This window comes from Thermobia domestica, chromosome 16 (assembly GCF_964235325.1).
Source record: "Thermobia domestica chromosome 16, izTheDome1.hap1.1, whole genome shotgun sequence".
In the NCBI taxonomy this organism is placed as follows: Eukaryota; Metazoa; Arthropoda; class Insecta; order Zygentoma; family Lepismatidae; genus Thermobia; species Thermobia domestica.
The window spans coordinates 102,135,352-102,154,828 of record NC_137469.1 but is presented as its reverse complement, the minus strand read 5'-3'; the positions used below and the strand labels follow the sequence as shown (position 1 = coordinate 102,154,828).

The following is a 19,477-nucleotide window of genomic DNA, read 5'->3' as shown; positions in this document are numbered from 1 at the left end:
CACAACATATCGTGAGGAGTCACATGGCAATGGCTGAGACTGAGTTTTGGATTCTGAAATGCATTCCCGTAGTTCTTCGTTCTTCAATTCTCCTTATTTGGGTCAATTGTTTTCCTTTTTCCAAACAGAAGAACAACCTCAAACCATGCCATTTGGGAAGTGGAGGACATTGAGAAAACTGTGTCCGATGAACTAGAGTTATTCGAGTTACCGTTTTACAGCAGCTGGGAACAGTTTTTGTTCCTCTATGACCTCTCAAAAGGGACAATTTTGAGTCACATGAGATTGATTTTTAGTTTGTAAATGCTATTCAAATAGGGTCATTACTTAATTTACGAGCCTTGTGATTTAAAGAAAAAAAATTGTTTCAATTGTGTAACTACAGTGGGTTCCCAAAAATGGGGATTCGTTGATAGAAACCGGAAGTGGTTCATCTAGCTCTTTCACTTCCAATAAAGAGATTAAATCGGAGATGTAGCCTGTTCTTGATACGCTGAATCCAGATGCGAAATCAATTTCCCGCTACCCATTACCGTTTCTGCTGTAACGTAGTTCAAATTGAAACCGGTGGTTGTAACAGATTTTTAGTTTCCGGTTTTTGTGGAAAGTTAAGAGTAGAGATATAAAACCTATTCTTACGACATTGAATATATCTCAACAAACAATTACACTTTCTATTACAGTTTCTTCTTCTTGATGACAATGAGTGTTGAAATGACCAACAGGGTAAAGATGAAACCGATTATGATTATGCTGAATCCATATAAAGTTCATTTTCCGCTAATTCCTACCATTTTTGCTCTATGTAGATCAATATTGAAACGGAAAATGGTAGTAGATTCTTACTAATTCCGATTTTAGAAGAGCGACAATTGTGGATATGGAATCCTATCCTTAAGACGATGAATCCATCTCAAAACACGATTTCTCGCTATCTATTACCGTTTTAGTTCTATAGTGTTCAACATTGAAATCGATAATGATTGATTTTTGCAACTTCTGGTTTAAATATAGGGTAAAGAGAGAAGATTAGGTCAGGTTATGTTAGGTTATAAACATTTTTTGGTACTTGTTACCTTTACACTCTGATACCTGTCAATAAGAAGGATGGACACAGCTGTTCTATAAAACTTCCCACAATTATGCATAGAATAATTGGTTCATACATGTTTATTTTGGTTGATTTCCATACTTATGCATAGAGTGGTTGGTTCATGCATGTTTATTTTGGTTGATTCCCATACTTATGAATAGAATGATTGGTTCATGCATGTTTATTTTGGTTGATTCACATACTTATACATACAATAATTGGTTCATGCATTTATTATCTTTGATTACCATACTAACACATGGAATAATTGGTTAAATCATGTTCATTTTGGTTGATTAACATCAAAAAGGTGTGATAAACTGTGAATAAAAAATGCACCTACGTTTTTTTGTTTATTAAAGTTCTAAAAGAAATTGGAAAGGAAAGAAATCACAGTGTTATGTTGGCTGTTTAAACCTACACTTAGCATTCGCTTTCGACCTAAAAGTAACGAACTTTCCCTAACTTCACTTCTTTTATAAAATTTGTTTTCCTTACAGTATCATGTTCCGATCTTTCTTTAAGTAAAACTTCAAGATAGAGTTCATACTTACTTCTAGGATATTCAAGGTCGTTCGTTACACAAAGAAAAAAAGTTACTAAAAGGAGCTGAGAATTTCAATGATACAAGTACAATAAAAACATTTCTATCTAGTGTGTGTATGAGATACATAACAGAGAAAATTTAGTTTCGTTTTCCTTATTTTCATAAGAAGTTTCCGGGCAATGAAGAAAGTTGACCGGCAAAGAAGAAGGAGAGGATATGTTTTCATGCTTTTCTATTTTTCATTTTATATAACTGTGCGTATACGGTACATGCTGTGTGCAAAAGGAAACTTTCTCTTCACTATACTGTAGATCTCTTTCTCATACTTTTATTTTCTCTTCATTCGAACCGGAGAGAAAAAGGAGAGAAAACTCGTAGTTCTATCTTCTCTCATTCAAACTGAAGAAAGAAAGTAGAGAAAAAAGATTTTAATCTTGCAACAAGCCTCGTGAACTTCTAGTGGTGCTACAGACTTTCTCTGACTTGTCTGTTGTTTCTGTAGGTGATTTCAACTAAAGATGAGTCAAGAGGCATTTTATATTTTCTATCTTTTTTTTCTTGTTCCTCTATTTTTGACTTGTTTTGCTCTGCTTTTCGCTATATTCTTCCTCACTCATTCTTTTATCTTTTGATGTCACTCATTCACTTAGCGGTTTCTCAAGAAAACATTCTTCTTCTTCTTCTCTTTGTTTTGTTTTGGGTGAGTTCTTTTTGATGCAATGTAAATGGCATAGCAATCCTTCCAGACGAGTAACGTCTTAAAACACTCAACTTTTCTGCGATTGCATTCCTTCAAAAATCTCTCACAAAAGACTATCTTCTCTTCATGTCTTGTCTTTCTTTACTATCGTATATTTTAGTTTTCATCCCACCTGAAGCACAAGTGAATAAATGAATGAAAAACATTTGACTGTCTGACTTTTCTTAGTATGTCTCTTTCTTTATTCTTTCATGAGTGAAATCTTTTGAGTTTTGTTTCTTCCAGGATGCAGAACTTTCAGGATAATTAAACTATGAGCTCTCTATAGATCATTCTTGTCTCTTTGTGACTACACTAAGAAGCAGTTGCCGCTTTCTGAAATATTAACTTTTTGTGTCGATTCATACCAGAGTGACGCATTTATGTATAATGGAATTTAGATTGCTATTATTGTGTGAATAAATTAAATTAATCAGATAAAAGCTTGCGAGTATTATGAAGTCTTATTTTGCTAAATAATGAACACAAAATATTTGAGACTAAGTTTTACGGTTAAATTCCTACTAATTGGTTTGCTTCTTCTGTTATTCTATTAACAATATTCCTTAAACCTATTGATGAATTCATGTAAAACATGTGAATTATATAGAAAATATAATCACTTTTCTATATCTTACATTACTTTCACCAATGTAATAAACAGCTTTCACGAGTTTATTACATAGCAGATTTATAAGTTTGTAACCAAATTTCTGTATTTCTTAATTTTAATTTCCGAGTTGTAACCAATAAAATATACTCCTGAACACTAGCAATAGGCAGACAACTGTTGTGTTCAATATAAATAAATGATTAAAAAATAAGGATGTCCTTCAGCATCAGTAACATGCTAATAGATGGCGTCATCATCGCACTGCATATTTTTAGATTTTTCTCGAAAACTTTGTATGAGGATTTACACTCACCCATTTCATTTTGTTACATTCAACGAAATTTATTGGTTGATATATGTTTTAATTGTGGACCTTTTGTTTTTTGTTTAACGCATATCATATTGTAGAATTTTTTAAACAATTGAATAGAAATCGATGTTGAATCTGATTTAAAGTACTCGCTCGCTGAGCAAAACAATACGTTTATTGTAGTATATATATATATATATATATATATATATATATATATATATATATAATCCCCTGATTCCTCATTGACTACCATAGGCTAGTACCAGTGGCGGCGGTTGGACGTTAAAAGTGAGGGGGCAAGACATGATCTGAATATTTGTATATAAATGTTAGTTTTCCTGGTTGTTTCTAACATTTTGTTTGACGAAAGGTTGTATAACTAATAGGATACTATATTTTCAGTTAAAATACCGTATATCGTATATAATAGTTTATTAAGTAAATTGAGAAGAACAACGCAAGTAGATACTAGCCCTTTGTACTCTTAAACAACGAAAGTGTAAGAAGAGATTTGATTCCTTGCTCATGAACATCTTAAAATTCTGTCTGGAAAATTGTGTGATCAGATTATTTAATAAATTTGCAAAACAAATAAATAGAAAGGATAATATTAATCATAGTAATGAATAATGATGCTTGTTTTGCAAAAGTTATATTGAAACTCAGGATTAATGAAAAACTTAATATTTAATTCCACACATGCTACTAAATGTATGTTATTACTCTTAGAAAATGAGACAGTAAATACTACAAGCATATGCTACGACATTTAAAGAAATATTTGCTTTTGCAACTTCTTGAAATATGTTCGTTGCCATTAGGTGCAGATTTCACTTTCTTGGAACACATCAAAACACAACAATACTTACAATCCACACTTCAGTTATACAAAATAAACTTAAAACCTAGAATTATGTTCAATTTACTAAATTTTATTGTATATACACTCGTACATCCTTAAACACAACACTTCACTCGTATATTACACTACAAAACAATGGAAAAGGTAGAAGTTGTTTCTTATCACGCTCTTTTTAATCGATATTCCTTACTTTAGAAAGAAGAAAAGACATTTTAGGAACTGTCAATTTTTGTGCAATTAAAGAATAACTTGTGAAATAGGCCCTACTTTTTTGCATAATGTTCTTTCGATTAGCTTCAAAGCGGCTCACTAACATATCGAGCCCTTGTAAGAAGAAATGAAAGTATGCTGAAATTGTGCTCCAATAGGTTATTTTTTGGGGTTATTTTCTGTGGCGATTAAAACGCAATTACTGTAGCTTTCTTTACTCCACGGAAAGACAACCAATACGTATTCACGCAACAGCAAATATTATATGGCAGCATTTTTTCCTATTAATCAGTAACACATACAAAATCGTTACATTTCCAAATGAAACTATATACATTAATTGGTTACTTAAAAAAAGTGCGGGGGCAACTGCCCCCTTTGCCCCCCCTAATCGCCGCCCATGGCTACTACAGCCAATCCCCTTGCACCAGAAACCAAAATATAAAACAGAAACAAAAATCGTGAATTTCCTTTTTCCCTCTTTGTATCATAAACATTTATGTCTTTTACCTAGGCTTAATGTAACTTTCAAAATAATCTTACAAATAACTCTTAAATATGAATACTAAATAAATAAATAAATAATAATGATAAATAATATTACATAATAATAATAAATAAATACTGAATTTACAAAAATAAATCTGTACAACTAATTTATTTAATCTTTAAGGCTCCTTAATAATTTACTCCACTGTTCATCAATTTTAAGTCCTGAATTCCATTTCATAACTCTCTCGCCTTCTAGTGGCCCCGCGTACCGTAGTCGCTAACCTCTCGCCTTCGGTGCGAGCGGTCCCGGGTTCGATTCCCGATAGGGGCATTCGGTTGAAAAGTTTAAAACGCTTTTTCAGACCAGCCACCCTGAATAAGGTTTTCCTGGGTTTTTGTCATCCACAAATGCCAAGGTGGTACCTAACTTAGAGATCCCAGGCCGCTTCCTTCCTTCTATTTCCTCAGATAGGGACGTCACCCCTCAACCGTGAGGGGCTAAATGGACTTAGATGCCGAAAGCCCTGAAATTTAAATTTTAATCCTAATCTATCGCCTTCTATTTCAATAAAATCTTGCTTCTTTCCACTTCCTGACCAACATTCTCCCTTCTTGGCCTAGCACTTTCACTTCACTCCAAGTAACTGAATATCCCGTGTCTTTTATGTGCTTGTAGACTGCCTGATGTCTGATGAAGCCAAAGTGGGTAGTTAACGAAACTGTTACACGTTTATATTTTCTTTTACAATACACGTATTGTTTTGATCAGCGAGTAGTTTAAATCAGATTTAAGTCTGTTAAAAGCAGAGCTTGTACAATGAAAAATATTGCAGAAATCTATGATTGAAGAGCGATATGCTCTACAAAATAGAACGAAACGGGTAAGTAACAAACAGAGAAATATTTCTTACAATTGAGTTTTCCTCCTCCGTTTCACATCGTATTTCAACTCTTTCCTTTCCTTACTCTCTCTCTCTTTTGACCGCATTTCCTCTTTAGATTTATTTTCCTTGGGATGCAACAGCGTACAATTTGTGGATTGTATTAAATGATTTCGTTGCTTTTTCCATCTCTTTCAGCCATTGCTACTGACAGCAATGATAAATTGTCGACATTTCTCGTGGTTCATAATTGAATCATCTACCGCCATTACGACGACTATGCTTTCGTCTCTTAAGGGTTATTTGGCTCGATGCTTTCCAGATGCTAACACTAACAAAGTTTTTGTAGAGTTCGTTTTTTGTCTTCTTTCTATTTTTTTTAAAGGGAGTATATTTCTTCCATGCTATGATCCCTAGCTTTATATAGAGTGAATCTGAATACTTTCCTTTATAGATGGCAAAGAGTAAACAAATTTATATGGTAAGTAGATCTCGAGGCAAGATTACAAAGAGAAAATGATTTAATATAACCCGATTTTGTGATGTTTAAGTCTTGTATTATTGTGGATAAATTCGTAGCTGTTGTTTTCACTTTATAAGAACCGTTCGACGAAGATATTGTGCTTTTATGTAGAATAGGATATTATCTTTTAACATGGAAAAAATTCGTTCTATTTTTTGTATTTATATCAGTGCACGATTGAGCAAATATTTCCTCTATTCATTGTAAGTGAATGAAAAGTAGTCCAGGTAGAATAAAGATTGTGAAAGGAAGCGAAAGAATCTCAAGAAAACTCACGTTCACAATGTTCACTATAATCTTACATTAGTCAGGACCAAACAAGGGACTGAACAGGATAGTGCAAAATTCCGTTTACAACGCTCGGGAGAAGAATCTAACTTACACATTAAAAATGTTTATGTAACATTTTGTGAAATTAGGCATCGTCTCCGAGTTACAAGCTGTCGCAAATGGCGCCCGGCGGAAGCTCATGTAGTTCGGATTCCACGTTAATCAGTAGGTCCCGTCTCATATAGTCTCGCTGCTGAAAGGGACGATAAACTCCAAATCAACTCAACTCAACGCAAATGGCGGTAAAACGACGTGTGACATATCATTGCGGACAAAGAAAAGGTCCAACAGCAAGTGGTTCCAAACAATTTAGAAAAAGTAATGCCTGAGTGACATAATGGTGTCAGAAGCAGGGCGGTCCGGACTCTTCGCAAGGAATTTCGTCTACATGCATTTTCCACATGTCAGTCTGTCCGCATCAGTACCCTGCTTTGAGAAATTTCTTGCGCCGCATCCCTACCGCCCTGCTTCTGACACCATTGTGCCATTCAGGCATTACTTTCTCTAAACTGTTTGGGACCGCTTGCTGTTGCACCTTTTCTTTGCCCACAATAAGGTGTCACACGTCGTTTTGCCGCCATGTGCAACGGCTTCGGAAATGAGGCCGAATTTAACAGTGTCACATAAACCTTTTTTTGTTTGTTTTCATGTGTAGATTCTTCTCCCAAGCGTTGTAAATAATTTAATCCGACAGATATAGATTGCTAGTATAGGTCAAATGATAGTACAACCGCCTATTTCTTTAACGAGTCAATCCTTTCTAAGTAAATGATTTCACTGTACAATATCTCCAATGGGCCTGGATAAAAAATCTGAAATTTGGAGAATAGTTACTCCTTTAGTATACCATAACGCACGACAACAGCGCGTTTTGTGTTTTTGAGCAGAAGGTGGTCAAAGTATTAAAGAATGACGTCATACTCTAGCAGGTGTTTTGTTCACAAATTCAGCTCGAAATTCGTTCTTGTAAAATAAAATAAAGTAGGATAAATGGTCCAATCAAAGCTCTCAAGCTCGTTTCTTTCCCCTAGTTGTAACACTGTCTTATCACACCTACAGTAGCACAGGTGAAGAATGAGGCCATCAGCAGAAGGAGAGAAAAATCAAAATTCACACTTGACAGAAAGTCTGTAATACTCATTACTCTTATTATTTGCTATATTAATGATATTCAGTTTTATTCATTCTTGTTTTAACTGTCAACTCATGCAGGAGACGGTCGTCCTTTCTTTCGATCCACATTCCCCAGTCAGTGAACAATCACTTGCTGTAAACACTGACTGGGGCCTGATTTCATTCCTTTCAAGTGGTTTTAGGCTAAAATGTCAAGAGTTCAAAGTTTTAGCTCTGCACAAGTTGGAGGCGTCCATCAATTTTCAATTTGGTAGGACAGATGCATGCTGAGATATTCAAAACAACATTAAAGCCTGAAATCGAAAAAGCGCAAAATGGAGACAGCCGCTGCGTCGCCATGCAATGTTGTACAAGATAATTAATTGTGGTTTTGAAGTACTATTATTTCGACTCAACATTTCTGAACAAATTAGATTTTTGGAAAAGATCGATGTTTTTGAAGTATTAGTACAGTATTTGATTACAAATGAAAGTTACCTCTGCATCGAAAGATATATTGATAAATCTCTCAAAAAATCATATATAAAAACTCATACTGAAAATTAATACGTTTTTCCGAAAACTATTTTAAAAAAAATCTAGTTATGCATGGCTGAAAGCAAAAGTGGAAAGCTCATAATAAATAATCAATTTATAAATTTTTAAGTTTTTATGTAAATCAAGTGATTATCTATGAGAGCACTTTGCATATTTTTCTTTCTTAGTCATGCATAAACATATTATTTTTAAACTAATTTTCTTGAAATCAGTTCTTTTTTTTTACATTTTAGAACAATTTGTTTTATTTTTTAAAAAAGTTTTCAAAAATATTTTAATTTTTGTTTTTTAGTACAATTTGTTTTGTTTGTTAGAAGTTCTTTAAGGAAAGATTTTATTTAAAAAAAAAAATGTATTACGAAAAATCTTGAAAATCTGAAATTTTGTTCGAAGTTATGAATGTTACCTTGTATACTAGGTAGTCCCGATTTAGTCAAGAGTGAAGTTGGTTGCATACGGAAAGACTGATATATATATATCGGGTGTTGCAAAATAAGTGTTACAACTCTTGGGAGGTGACTCCTGCCACTGAGACAAGAAAAAAAGTTCTCTTGAACTTTCGGCTATCGGACATAGTTTCAGATTTATAAGGTGCCGAAAGCGTGGGAAAATGACTTTCGGACGCCAATAGTTCGGAAACTATCCAACATAAAGAGGGCGGGTAAAAAATTCACTGAAGAAGTCATACCTGCTCTATTGAATTTTGCACATTTCACAATCCTACCGTGCACGCGCAAGGGATTCTCCAAAGGAACGTAGGGAGTCCCGGATAATCTGCCAAATGAAACTTGGTCTAAATGGATATGAATTGATAGGCTTTCTATCAGGTAACAATAATTCGTTTGTCTTAAGTCGATATCTGTAACAAATACAAAATGGCGGACACCTTTATGCCCGTTGTGTGTGGTTGCATAATCGCCAGGTACGGATGCTGACCAACAGTGACGTTCTGAGTATTAATTGCATCGAATTTGTACTCAAATGCTCTAGAAAGACATCTGGAGTGTCGGTAGAGCATAACAGATGAAGGAGGATGATTCACATGTGAGGAAACACTTAACGAAAAATGCCCAGAAATGCACTCATACTCAGTAAATGTGAGTTCAAAGCGTCGGAAATGTAAGGATTAGCGTCAAGAACATGAAAGCCAATTCACCAATAATATTTCTTCAAACCGATGCAATATGATGTGCACGGTTGCATACCAATAAGGATGCAACAACTGAGTCCAAGTTGAAATTGTGCAATGGACTCAGTAAGAAACTGGGTAAACTAGATGAATGTCACTAGTGGGATCGCGTGATCGATATTGAAATGTGGCCAATGTGTGTGTTGATATCAACATGTAGCTAATGAACAAATGTCAACATGTCCCACTACTGCCGGGACATCGTCCCACGTGGGAAAATAGGAAAATAACTACTCGAATCTTGAATCTGAGGCCGTGGGCTCCCAGTAGGATTGGAAACTGCGACTTCGCGAGCAAAAGCGAGCGCTCTAGCCCTGAGGTTCGAAGGAGCCTCATTTTGTCTGTATTCATTTCTTTGAGGAGTACCCACTTTGTTTGGCAAGCCCTATTGTACAGCCTCCCGACATACTTGTGTGTTTCATTTTGTTACTCCTACTGGACAGTTGTAAACAATCAGAGCTTTAAGACGTTTGTTCCTATTTCTCATGTTGTTTTATTTTCCATGTGTATGGTGTTTCAGCTGTAGTGTTAAATGTGCCAAATCGGTTCATTTTCGCCTTTGTCTTGGCATGTGCACTGTGTGTAAGATACGAATTTCTGGAGGTTTTTTCCTATATTTCGAGTACATAATATGTCTCAGAAGACGTGGGACATGATACAAGTTTGTTATTTTCACGCTCTATCAGAGTTTGAACCATGCATTAAGAGATTTCTTTTCATATGTGTCGACTGTGGGACAATGTCCCAAACAAAGAGGGACATTGATACACTTGTGTTCCAGTTAGTTCTACTAAAAGGTGCACCAGATGTAATAGCAGAATGTACAACGTTATTTTCCTAGTTTTCGCACGTGAGATGGTGTCCCAGCAGTAGTGCGACATGTTGATATTTGTCCATTAGTTACATGTTGATATCAACACACACATTGGCCACATTTCAATATCGATCATGCGATCCCACTAGTGACATTCATTTAGTTTACCCAGTTTCTTACTGAGTCCATTGCACAATTTCAACTTGGACTTAGTTGTTGCATCCTTATTGGTATGCAACCGTGCACATCATATTGCATCGGTTTGAAGGAATATTATTGGTGAATTGGCAATGGCTTTCATTTCTTGACGCTAATCCTTACATTTCCGACGCTTTGAACTCACGTTTACTGAGTATGAGTGCATTTCTGGGCATTTTTCGTTAAGTGTTTCCTCACATGTGAATCACCCTGCTTCATCTGTTATGCTCTACCGACACTCCAGATGTCTTTCTAGAGCATTTGAGTACAAATTCGATGCAATTAATACTCAGAACGTCACTGTTGGTCAGCATCCGTACCTGGCGATTATGCAACCACACACAACGGGCATAAAGATGTCCGCCATTTTGTATTTGTTCCAGATATCGACTTAAGACAAACGAATTATTGTTACCTGATAGAAAGCCTATCAATTCATATCCATTTAGACCAAGTTTCATTTGGCAGATTATCCGGGACTCCCTTCGTTCCTTTGGGGAATCCCTTGCGCGTGCACGGTAGGATTGTGAAACATGCAAAATTCAATAGAGCAGGTATGACTTCTTCAGTGAATTTTTTACCCGCCCTCTTTATGTTGGATAGTTTCCGAACTATTGGCGTCCGAAAGTCATTTTCCCACGCTTTCGGCGCCTTGTAGATCTGAAACTATGTCCGATAGCAGAAAGTTGAAGAGAACTTTTTTTCTTGTCTCAGTGGCAGGAGTCACCTCCCAAGAGTTGTAACACTTATTTTGCAACACCCGATATATATATATATATATATATATATATATATATATATATATATATATATATAGATAGATAGATAGATAGATAGATATCTTCAAAATCAAATAAGACATCTAACTTTAGAAATATAGGAATATATTTAAAAATAATAATGGAATATTGTCTTTTCACTCGACTTATGTCACTGCAAATTTTCGTCATTTTATGACGTCGAAAAATATTGTAAGTTATATTAAGGTTACAAGATTTGAAGATGTGGTTCAACTATTGTAAGTTTTTTTAATGTGTGTCCAAAGCGAAAACCAAGAAAAAAGGAATAATTTATGCTTGTAACTACACCTCTTAACATTGAGAATATGTCAGAAACTTTTTTTTACCTCTACACTTATAAGTATAAAACCTTCTCCAAATACGGGTATTTGCAGTATAAAGTATGTATAAAAATTACACAGTTTAAGTTATGCAAATATGCTGAATTCACACAACTTTTATAGGGCTTTGCATCACTGTAGGTCTCATTGATCTATCTCGAATAAGAAAAAACATCTTTATACATGATCCGGTAGAAAACACTAAGGATTTTCAAATTGAAATTGTGACTAGACTGATTATTTCACATACATTTTGTTTACCAATTAAACTATGACTCGAAGTGTTTTCCTTACAACAATACCACTCTGACTCTTTGAAAATTAAATTTTTCTGATATTTTTCTCCATATTCTCTGGAGTTTGAACGGTACGATTCCACTTAGCATTCGCGAGATTTCGCAAAAGTATCTTCTTCACCGCGCAAGGATTTTCCTGAATGTTCATAACCCACAATAGTATTGTGTTGCGGCTTGGAACACGGTGATTACAATGAATGTTGAATTCCCGAGGAAATGTACGCTAAGCAAATATCACTGCTTTTTAAAAAAAAATCTCCACAAAGAATGCTAGATGTTCTGCTCCTGCTGGCCAACGCTCCATGGCGACTGATGTAATTTGATGTGGCTACACTGTCGCAGTCAACCTCAACACTCACGTCTGTGCAGAATTGATCTATAGAAAAAGCTTTTAGTTACACCAGTCACAAAATACACCTCTCAGGCATGGCTTAAATATCTTTAAAAATGTAATTTTCTAAAACATAGATACGGTATGTTTCATAACTAACTGTTGTAAGCAAAACACTTTGAGTTACAGCTCAATTGGGAAATAGAAAATCATGCGGAACAATCAATCTGGTCACAATTTTAATTTGAAAACACTCAGATTTTTCTGCCAGATCATGTGTAAAGCTAAAGATCCTTTTACTTATTCCAGACAGATCAATGAGGCCTACGGGTGTTGCAGAGCCCTATGAAAGCTGGGTGAATTTAGCAAAGTTGTGTACATTTTAAATGTATAAATAAACCCATACAAGATAAAAATAGAAGTATAGAAAAACATGGTACTATCTCAATAAATTTTTATACATACATTGCAGTTACCCGTGTTTGGAGAAAGTTTCATACATACAAATGTAGAGGTTTATTTTTCACATTTATCCGTGCATGTTATGACGTAAGATTTCATACTTACTCGTTTGTATTGATTTAATTTTGGGCTTAGCGTTCCTTTCAGCAGCGAAGGCTATATGAGACGTAAACCTACAGCTCAACGTGGAATCCGAACCACATAAGCTCCCGCTGGGAATCGAACCCGGCATACTTACTCGTGTACGAAGCTAAGGCTTCATACTTACTCATGTGAAGGTAAGGTTTCACATTTACTCGTAGATCGAGGTAAAGTTTCATACTTTCCCGTGTGTAAAGGTAGAGTGTCACACTTACCCATATACAGATAAGTTTTTTCATTTACTCGTGTATGGAGGTAAGATTTCACACTTATCCGTATGCAAAGGTAAGGTTTCACATTTAACCGTATGTTCAGGTAAGGTTTCATACTAACCCATGAAGTGTGTAAGGTTTCACATTGAAATCTCTTACTACACATTAAATAATTCCGTTTTCACTGAAGACTAGAAGAGATTTTATAAGACTAAGGCTACATCGTCTTGAAAATCGAAGAAATATCAATTACACTTAAGCGAATAACATTAAATTTATTGTGGTTAATGCGTTCGTCTCGTCTCATTTCGTGAGTAACTCTAGTCAGAAGAACATGACATTTAGGAATATTGCTTGAAAAGCGAGAGCCATATACCTTACTCATATACCTTATATACCTTTAATATTAATAGTCACATACCTTTTTGTATGATTTCAAATAACTGAAACAAGTTTTTTGTTCAACAATATGTTTCGTTTTGTCTTTATACATTTTCTTTCGTTTTTTTTAAAAAAAAAAATCTAATTATATTGCATTTTATTAGGTATACTTTACTGTTCTTATAATTTCCGTTTATTTAAAGGCATAATTGCATTATATCCATCATCATGCCATAAAATTCCATCGTGATGAAAAATTGACAGAAGATACTAGCACATTTGACCCACAATACTTTCATTTTATCATGTCTGTAATTAGGAACATCGAGCTTAAATTCGACGTATTTGCAATATATACTTAAAACTTTTAGTTTTATCATATAAAACATTGAAAAAGAATGTAAAACAGAATAGGAGATTTATCTTTCCGTTCTTCCGAAATAGATCACTATTTCAAAACAGTTGAAGAAGTATGGATTTAGAGAATTAATTGCTCTTTCGTTCTTATTTACAACAAAGAATCAACATTACGGTTTTGACCATAAAATAATCATTTGGAATAGTTTCAAATCATTTAAGCAAATATTCTTCAAATTAGTGTATATATATATATATATATATATATATATATATATATATATATATATATATATATATATATATATATATATATATATATGTTGACTGAAGATGAAGATATTGATTTCATATTGAAAGAGTAAAACGTCTGAGCTTCATTTCCATTGGAAATGTTCTATAGGCATTGGGCCAAGGCCTTGTTATATCAGATTTGCTTTTAAGGTTACTATATATAGACAATTATCTGGCTATTAATCATAAAAATACTTCAACTTTTTTTCTATCGTGAGAACTAATGCGCCTTTTCAGAGCCCTATGAAAGCTGGGTGAATTTAGCAAATTTACGGACCTTTTTAAGTGCGTAAATAAACCTATAGAAAATAAAAATTTATACAAAAACAGAAAAAATATAGAAACAGTATAGAAAAACATGGTACTGTGTTAACAAAATTTTATACATACACTGCAAATGATCATGCGCATAGCATCTTATACATATGGACAGAATGTACAGGATGTGTCAAAAAATATATCAGTTCGTCGTGTGCCTTTCTTTTTCTTCAATGGAGGTCTGTATTCTTGCATGAAGACGGTCGGAGGAGTGCTGAGTGTCATCATGGAAATTTACATTCCATACTTTCTCCACTTCGTGGTACATTTGGTCAGGAACTGACGCTGGGATTGCACATCGGACCAGAGACTATCCTGTCGAGTCCCCCATATATTCAATGGGGAACAGATTTGGTGAGCGTGCTGGAAAGGATGGATGACCCATGACTTGAAGACTATATTGGGAAGAATGGTGTCTTGACGGGCATTACCACATTGAAATAGTATATTTTCTCTGGAATAGTATATCAGAAAAAAGAAGAGAACGATTGGATGATAATCTGGTTGTACACTGTAGTGGCCATGTCCGCTAATGAATATCTAAAGCGAATGGCCATTGGCTGATATTGATCCTGGTGTCACTGCCACATACATTGTGGAATCTATTAGTTATATGATCAATTCCATGTCTGTGAATAATTACCACTAGTGCAGAAGCATAATCAGCTCATTACTAAACACAATGATAGTCGCTGGTTATTTATTTATCCAACTGGTTCTTTCGCGACGCCATTCGAGACAGGTTTCTCGGTGGTGAGAGGTGAAGCCAAACCTGTTGAGCGATGAGAGTCCTATGTACAACGAATGGTAGAAGGTGATCCTAGGTGACATATAACGTGTGCCATTAGTCTTAATCTTTGGTGCAGTTGGCTTGCTATCTTAATGACATCTCATCTGATGTGAATGTTCAGACGTGTATTCATACACCTCTTGATGCTACTGTCTGGTGTTGACGGTGTATGATGTTGCTGTCTGGAATAAGACTCCGTGTATGTGCATCCTCCTAGAACACACAATGATTGATGAAAGCAAACACTTCCTGTGCAACGCGTTCAACAATTCCACGTAACGAACACCCATTCTCCTGTAAGTCCACTATATATCCTCACTCAAACTCCGTTAATTGCATGTTTGATCTTTTCTACGACTTTCTCATATTTTTTAACATTCACAACCAATTTATGCAAAATACAATACTCGGAAAACCAAAGATGAGTGACTAAGTAGGTTTACTTTTTTCTTATATATATATATATATATATATATATATATAAAATGAAAATAAAATACATACAATAAAATGAAAATAAAATATATACAATATAAAATGAAAATTATATATATATATATATATATATATATATATATATATATATATATATATATATATATATATATAATTTTCATTTTATATTGTACTTATAATTTGTGTTGTTTTGCTTTCTCAGCGCTAAATGTTATTTCCCAAAATAATAACACTTCATAAAATGACACTTATATTAAAGGATTCGAAGATGTAATATAATAATTCCAACCTCCACTCGTATTTCTTTCCATCTCTTTATACCCTTCCAGACCAAATATTAAAAAGAAACTCTGAAATGTGTATTTACTAATTTTAAGTGAGAAGTTCAAATACCAAATTTCATGTTTCTAACTTAAAGAGTTTCCGAGTATATACGTCTTATTATACTAAGTGTAATCGCCACCACTTTTTCTTCACACCTCTTTTCTTTCTTTCTAGCTCAAATATCAAAGACACTGAAACAAAATTGTCTATTTTGAATGTGAAGTCCGAATTTCAAATTTTATATCTCTAACCTTAAGATGTTCCAAGATATGGATATCTGATTATAATAAGTACCATCCCTATCCCTGCACCCTTTCACGTCGAATTTCCAAATATCCCTCCTTTGTGGTATCTTATGGCACAGATCCTATGTACTGTCCAAATTGCAAGACTCTGCTTGAAGCGGTTTTGCTTAAGTGTTGGTCAGTCAATCAGAACGTTTTCTTTAATGTATAGAGATTGCTCGTCGTTTGTATTCGCTGCTGCTTCAGATACAAATTTCCAGAAAAGACAATTTTCATGTTCGCCCTTTCTTCGTGAGATTTTACAGAGGATAGGTACGTTAAACAGAAAACAAGATATAATTTCGACTTTAGCTATGTAAGATAGTTCATTTGAGCTCTAAAACGTTCAAACATTATGTGTTTCCCCAAAACATTGAAGTTTCCCCAAAACAACAAATTCCTTCATAATTTTGTAGTATGGGAATAATCGTATAGTGACCGTGTAGTTTATTCTGTTAGTTTAACTATAATTGATGAGTAATTCAAGCTATTCCAAACTCAACTTTACAAATATATTATTGATATTTCAATGTAGAATAATCTTTACTGCAAAACGTTGTTTGCTAAGCTAGTCGTACTAACTCTATCATTATTTTGCTACTAGACTATATACTGTTTTAAATAAAACCAAGTAATATGTAAAAATAACATAAATATACCAGCCTATAATAAAGAAAATATACGGTATATCCTCCTTCATGAAGACGTGAAATTTATGGGAAAAAAGTCTTCTCTTTCCGGTAGAACTTATCAACAATTCAACAAGAATCATTAAACTACGAGTAAATCAAAACGTTAATAAACTCAGGGCGGAAGTATGGAAATTATTATTAAATTCTGTTAATCAAAGTCTGCATAAAAACGCAAAAATTGCTCTAATATACAGCTATTATGCATATTATAATGCACAGTAATACTTAATATTACTCATGTAAATATTACTTTGTGTTGTATTGTATGTTGTATCTGCTTAACAAGAAGTTAGTAAATACATCTATTCATGTATGTTACATAATACGTTCTTTTCAAAAGTGCGTTTTGCATGTGTATTTGTATATTAAAATCAACAAATACAAAACAATACCAGATAATCTATCTTAATATCCATTCAAAATATTTTTCCATTGTGTACGCAAGAAACTTGTCCTATTTTCCGCAGTAGATTTTAATTCATCCTTTCGTAGTCTCTGCTTAAAAAAAACTCATACATGTTTATGTATATGTTAAACGAATAAACTTATGACTTGTCTTGTCCTGCAAATGACGTTGGTTGAGAGCCAACGAATCAAGCTAAACAACCACCGTTTAGTTGTCACATGGTTTGAAGGAATCATTGAGTGAGAAACGTGCTGCTGTTAATAAGCTGTGTATGTAGGTGTATGTGATGTGTTTGTCAGAAGTCTTATAGTTTGTAATTTCCTTCACAACAAATAACGTGGCAACAGCGTACAAGAGACAGCTTTCTTTACAACAGCCAGTAGATCAAGTTAAATCCTACGAACTCTAGAGAATTTTATATTATTTTAAATATTTCTTTTGTTTTCTTCGTTTACAGGTAGAATACCATCATCTCCAAGTGTGTTCACAGCGGATGAATACAGGGCATGGCTACAACGCACACCTTCTACTAGTGCCATCTACGAGAGGATCCGACAAAGTAGGGATGTTTTACAAGCTCAACGGGCGGCGAGGTTTACTTATAGTGCTGAAAATTTGTTAGATCGTGCTAGGGAGGTAAGTACAAGATTCATACATCATTATCCCCTATTTGTGTGAGAGTCTGAGTAAGTGAAATTTTGGTTGGCGCAAGGGGAAACAAAATTCTAATCAATTACTGTTGCAAAACCTCGGCTTTTAAATTAATTTGGCTAAGGATTTTTCACTTACTGTACTTTCGTAGTCCACAGAATATTTTACTTTTGTCGGGACATCTTTTACTCTCTGTCTTGTTTTCTAACAAAGTACAGTAGTGTTGGCAGCAAGTTATTCTAATGGAGGGCATGACTTCATCAAAGGTCGGCTTTTTACATACTAAAAGAAAACCAAGTCTTCTTTCAAAATATGAAAGCTCATCCTAGATACACATATATTATTATTATTATTATTATTATTATTATTATTATTATTATTATTATTATTATTATTATTATTATTATTATTATTATGTTGTTGTTGTTGTTGTTGTTGTTGTTTCCAGTATCCAATCTTATTGAAGTTGAGTCTTGACAACGCGTGAACTTAGAATCACAGGTTTTGCTAATGTACCATTAAACTGTTCATAAGGAAACAAAAAATGTTTTTAATAGTCCATTTATCTAACTACCATACATTTATAAGGGTTTATATGGTAAAAGAAAGAAAGAAAAAATCCAAGAAAAGAAATTAAATTAAACTCACGACCTTATTATGCGATAGTATAGTAATATATTCGTATATGTGTGTATTCAGTTAGGCAAATTAGAGTACCAAGGAAAAAGTGGATTATTAATTTCATTGTTTTGATTATTTAAGCTTGTTTATTTTATTTTTAATTTTTTTTCATGATCTATCATAAACATTCTTTATTTGATGTGAGTATTAAACAAGCTTAATAAACACATACCACATGAGTCCCATTTTGGGGGTTGAGGAAGCGAAACCGCTTTTGGCCCTCTCCTTATAGCTACGTCAATAAATTCAAGAAAGAAAATATACCATTTCTTAAATAGCATTTGATTTCGAACGACGTCCACAAGGCTTTTCCCAATGGTATCAAAATTCTGTCTGCACCAGAAAACGTAGTAGAAAACAAATTGCCGGTATTTGTTTACTATTGTGAATCTGGCAACCAGCAGCAGATCTGAGTCTTGCAATACGAGATTTTAAGGCGTTTATTTATCTATAATTTCATGAAAAATATATTACCAAGATGTTTTTATTCAATATTTTTTTTAAAATTTACGGAATTAAACTTGGTGAGAGACTCTCTTGCTCAAGTAATGAGTTAAGCAAGTCAGTTGTACCATTCAAAATTCTCAACCCTCCTATCTTCATTATTTGTTTCAAAATGTTTCAGAAATCAAAGAATAATACAAGGAACATACAAGTCAATCCATGACTTTTTTTAAAAAGAATAGAAGAATAAATTTTATGGAGTAGAAACTGCATTTTTCTAGTTTAACGTCGTATGGTTATGCATCGAGGCTAAAGGTGATGATGATGATGATGACTTAGATGATAATAGTGGAATGATGAAA

General features: G+C 34.0%; 1 protein-coding gene across 5 annotated transcripts in view; it reads left to right on the top strand.

Annotated features, from left to right (window-relative positions):
* The window catches only part of RhoGAP100F (Rho GTPase activating protein at 100F), a 1,104,624-nt gene that overhangs the window by 946,517 nt on the left and 138,630 nt on the right, over positions 1 to 19,477 (top strand). For all 5 annotated transcript variants that reach the window (XM_081742854.1, XM_081742858.1, XM_081742855.1 and 2 more), the window contains one exon: positions 17,797 to 17,975. In XM_081742854.1, coding sequence (XP_081598980.1) covers positions 17,797 to 17,975 — 179 coding nt within the window. The remainder of the gene's footprint in view (positions 1 to 17,796; positions 17,976 to 19,477) is intronic.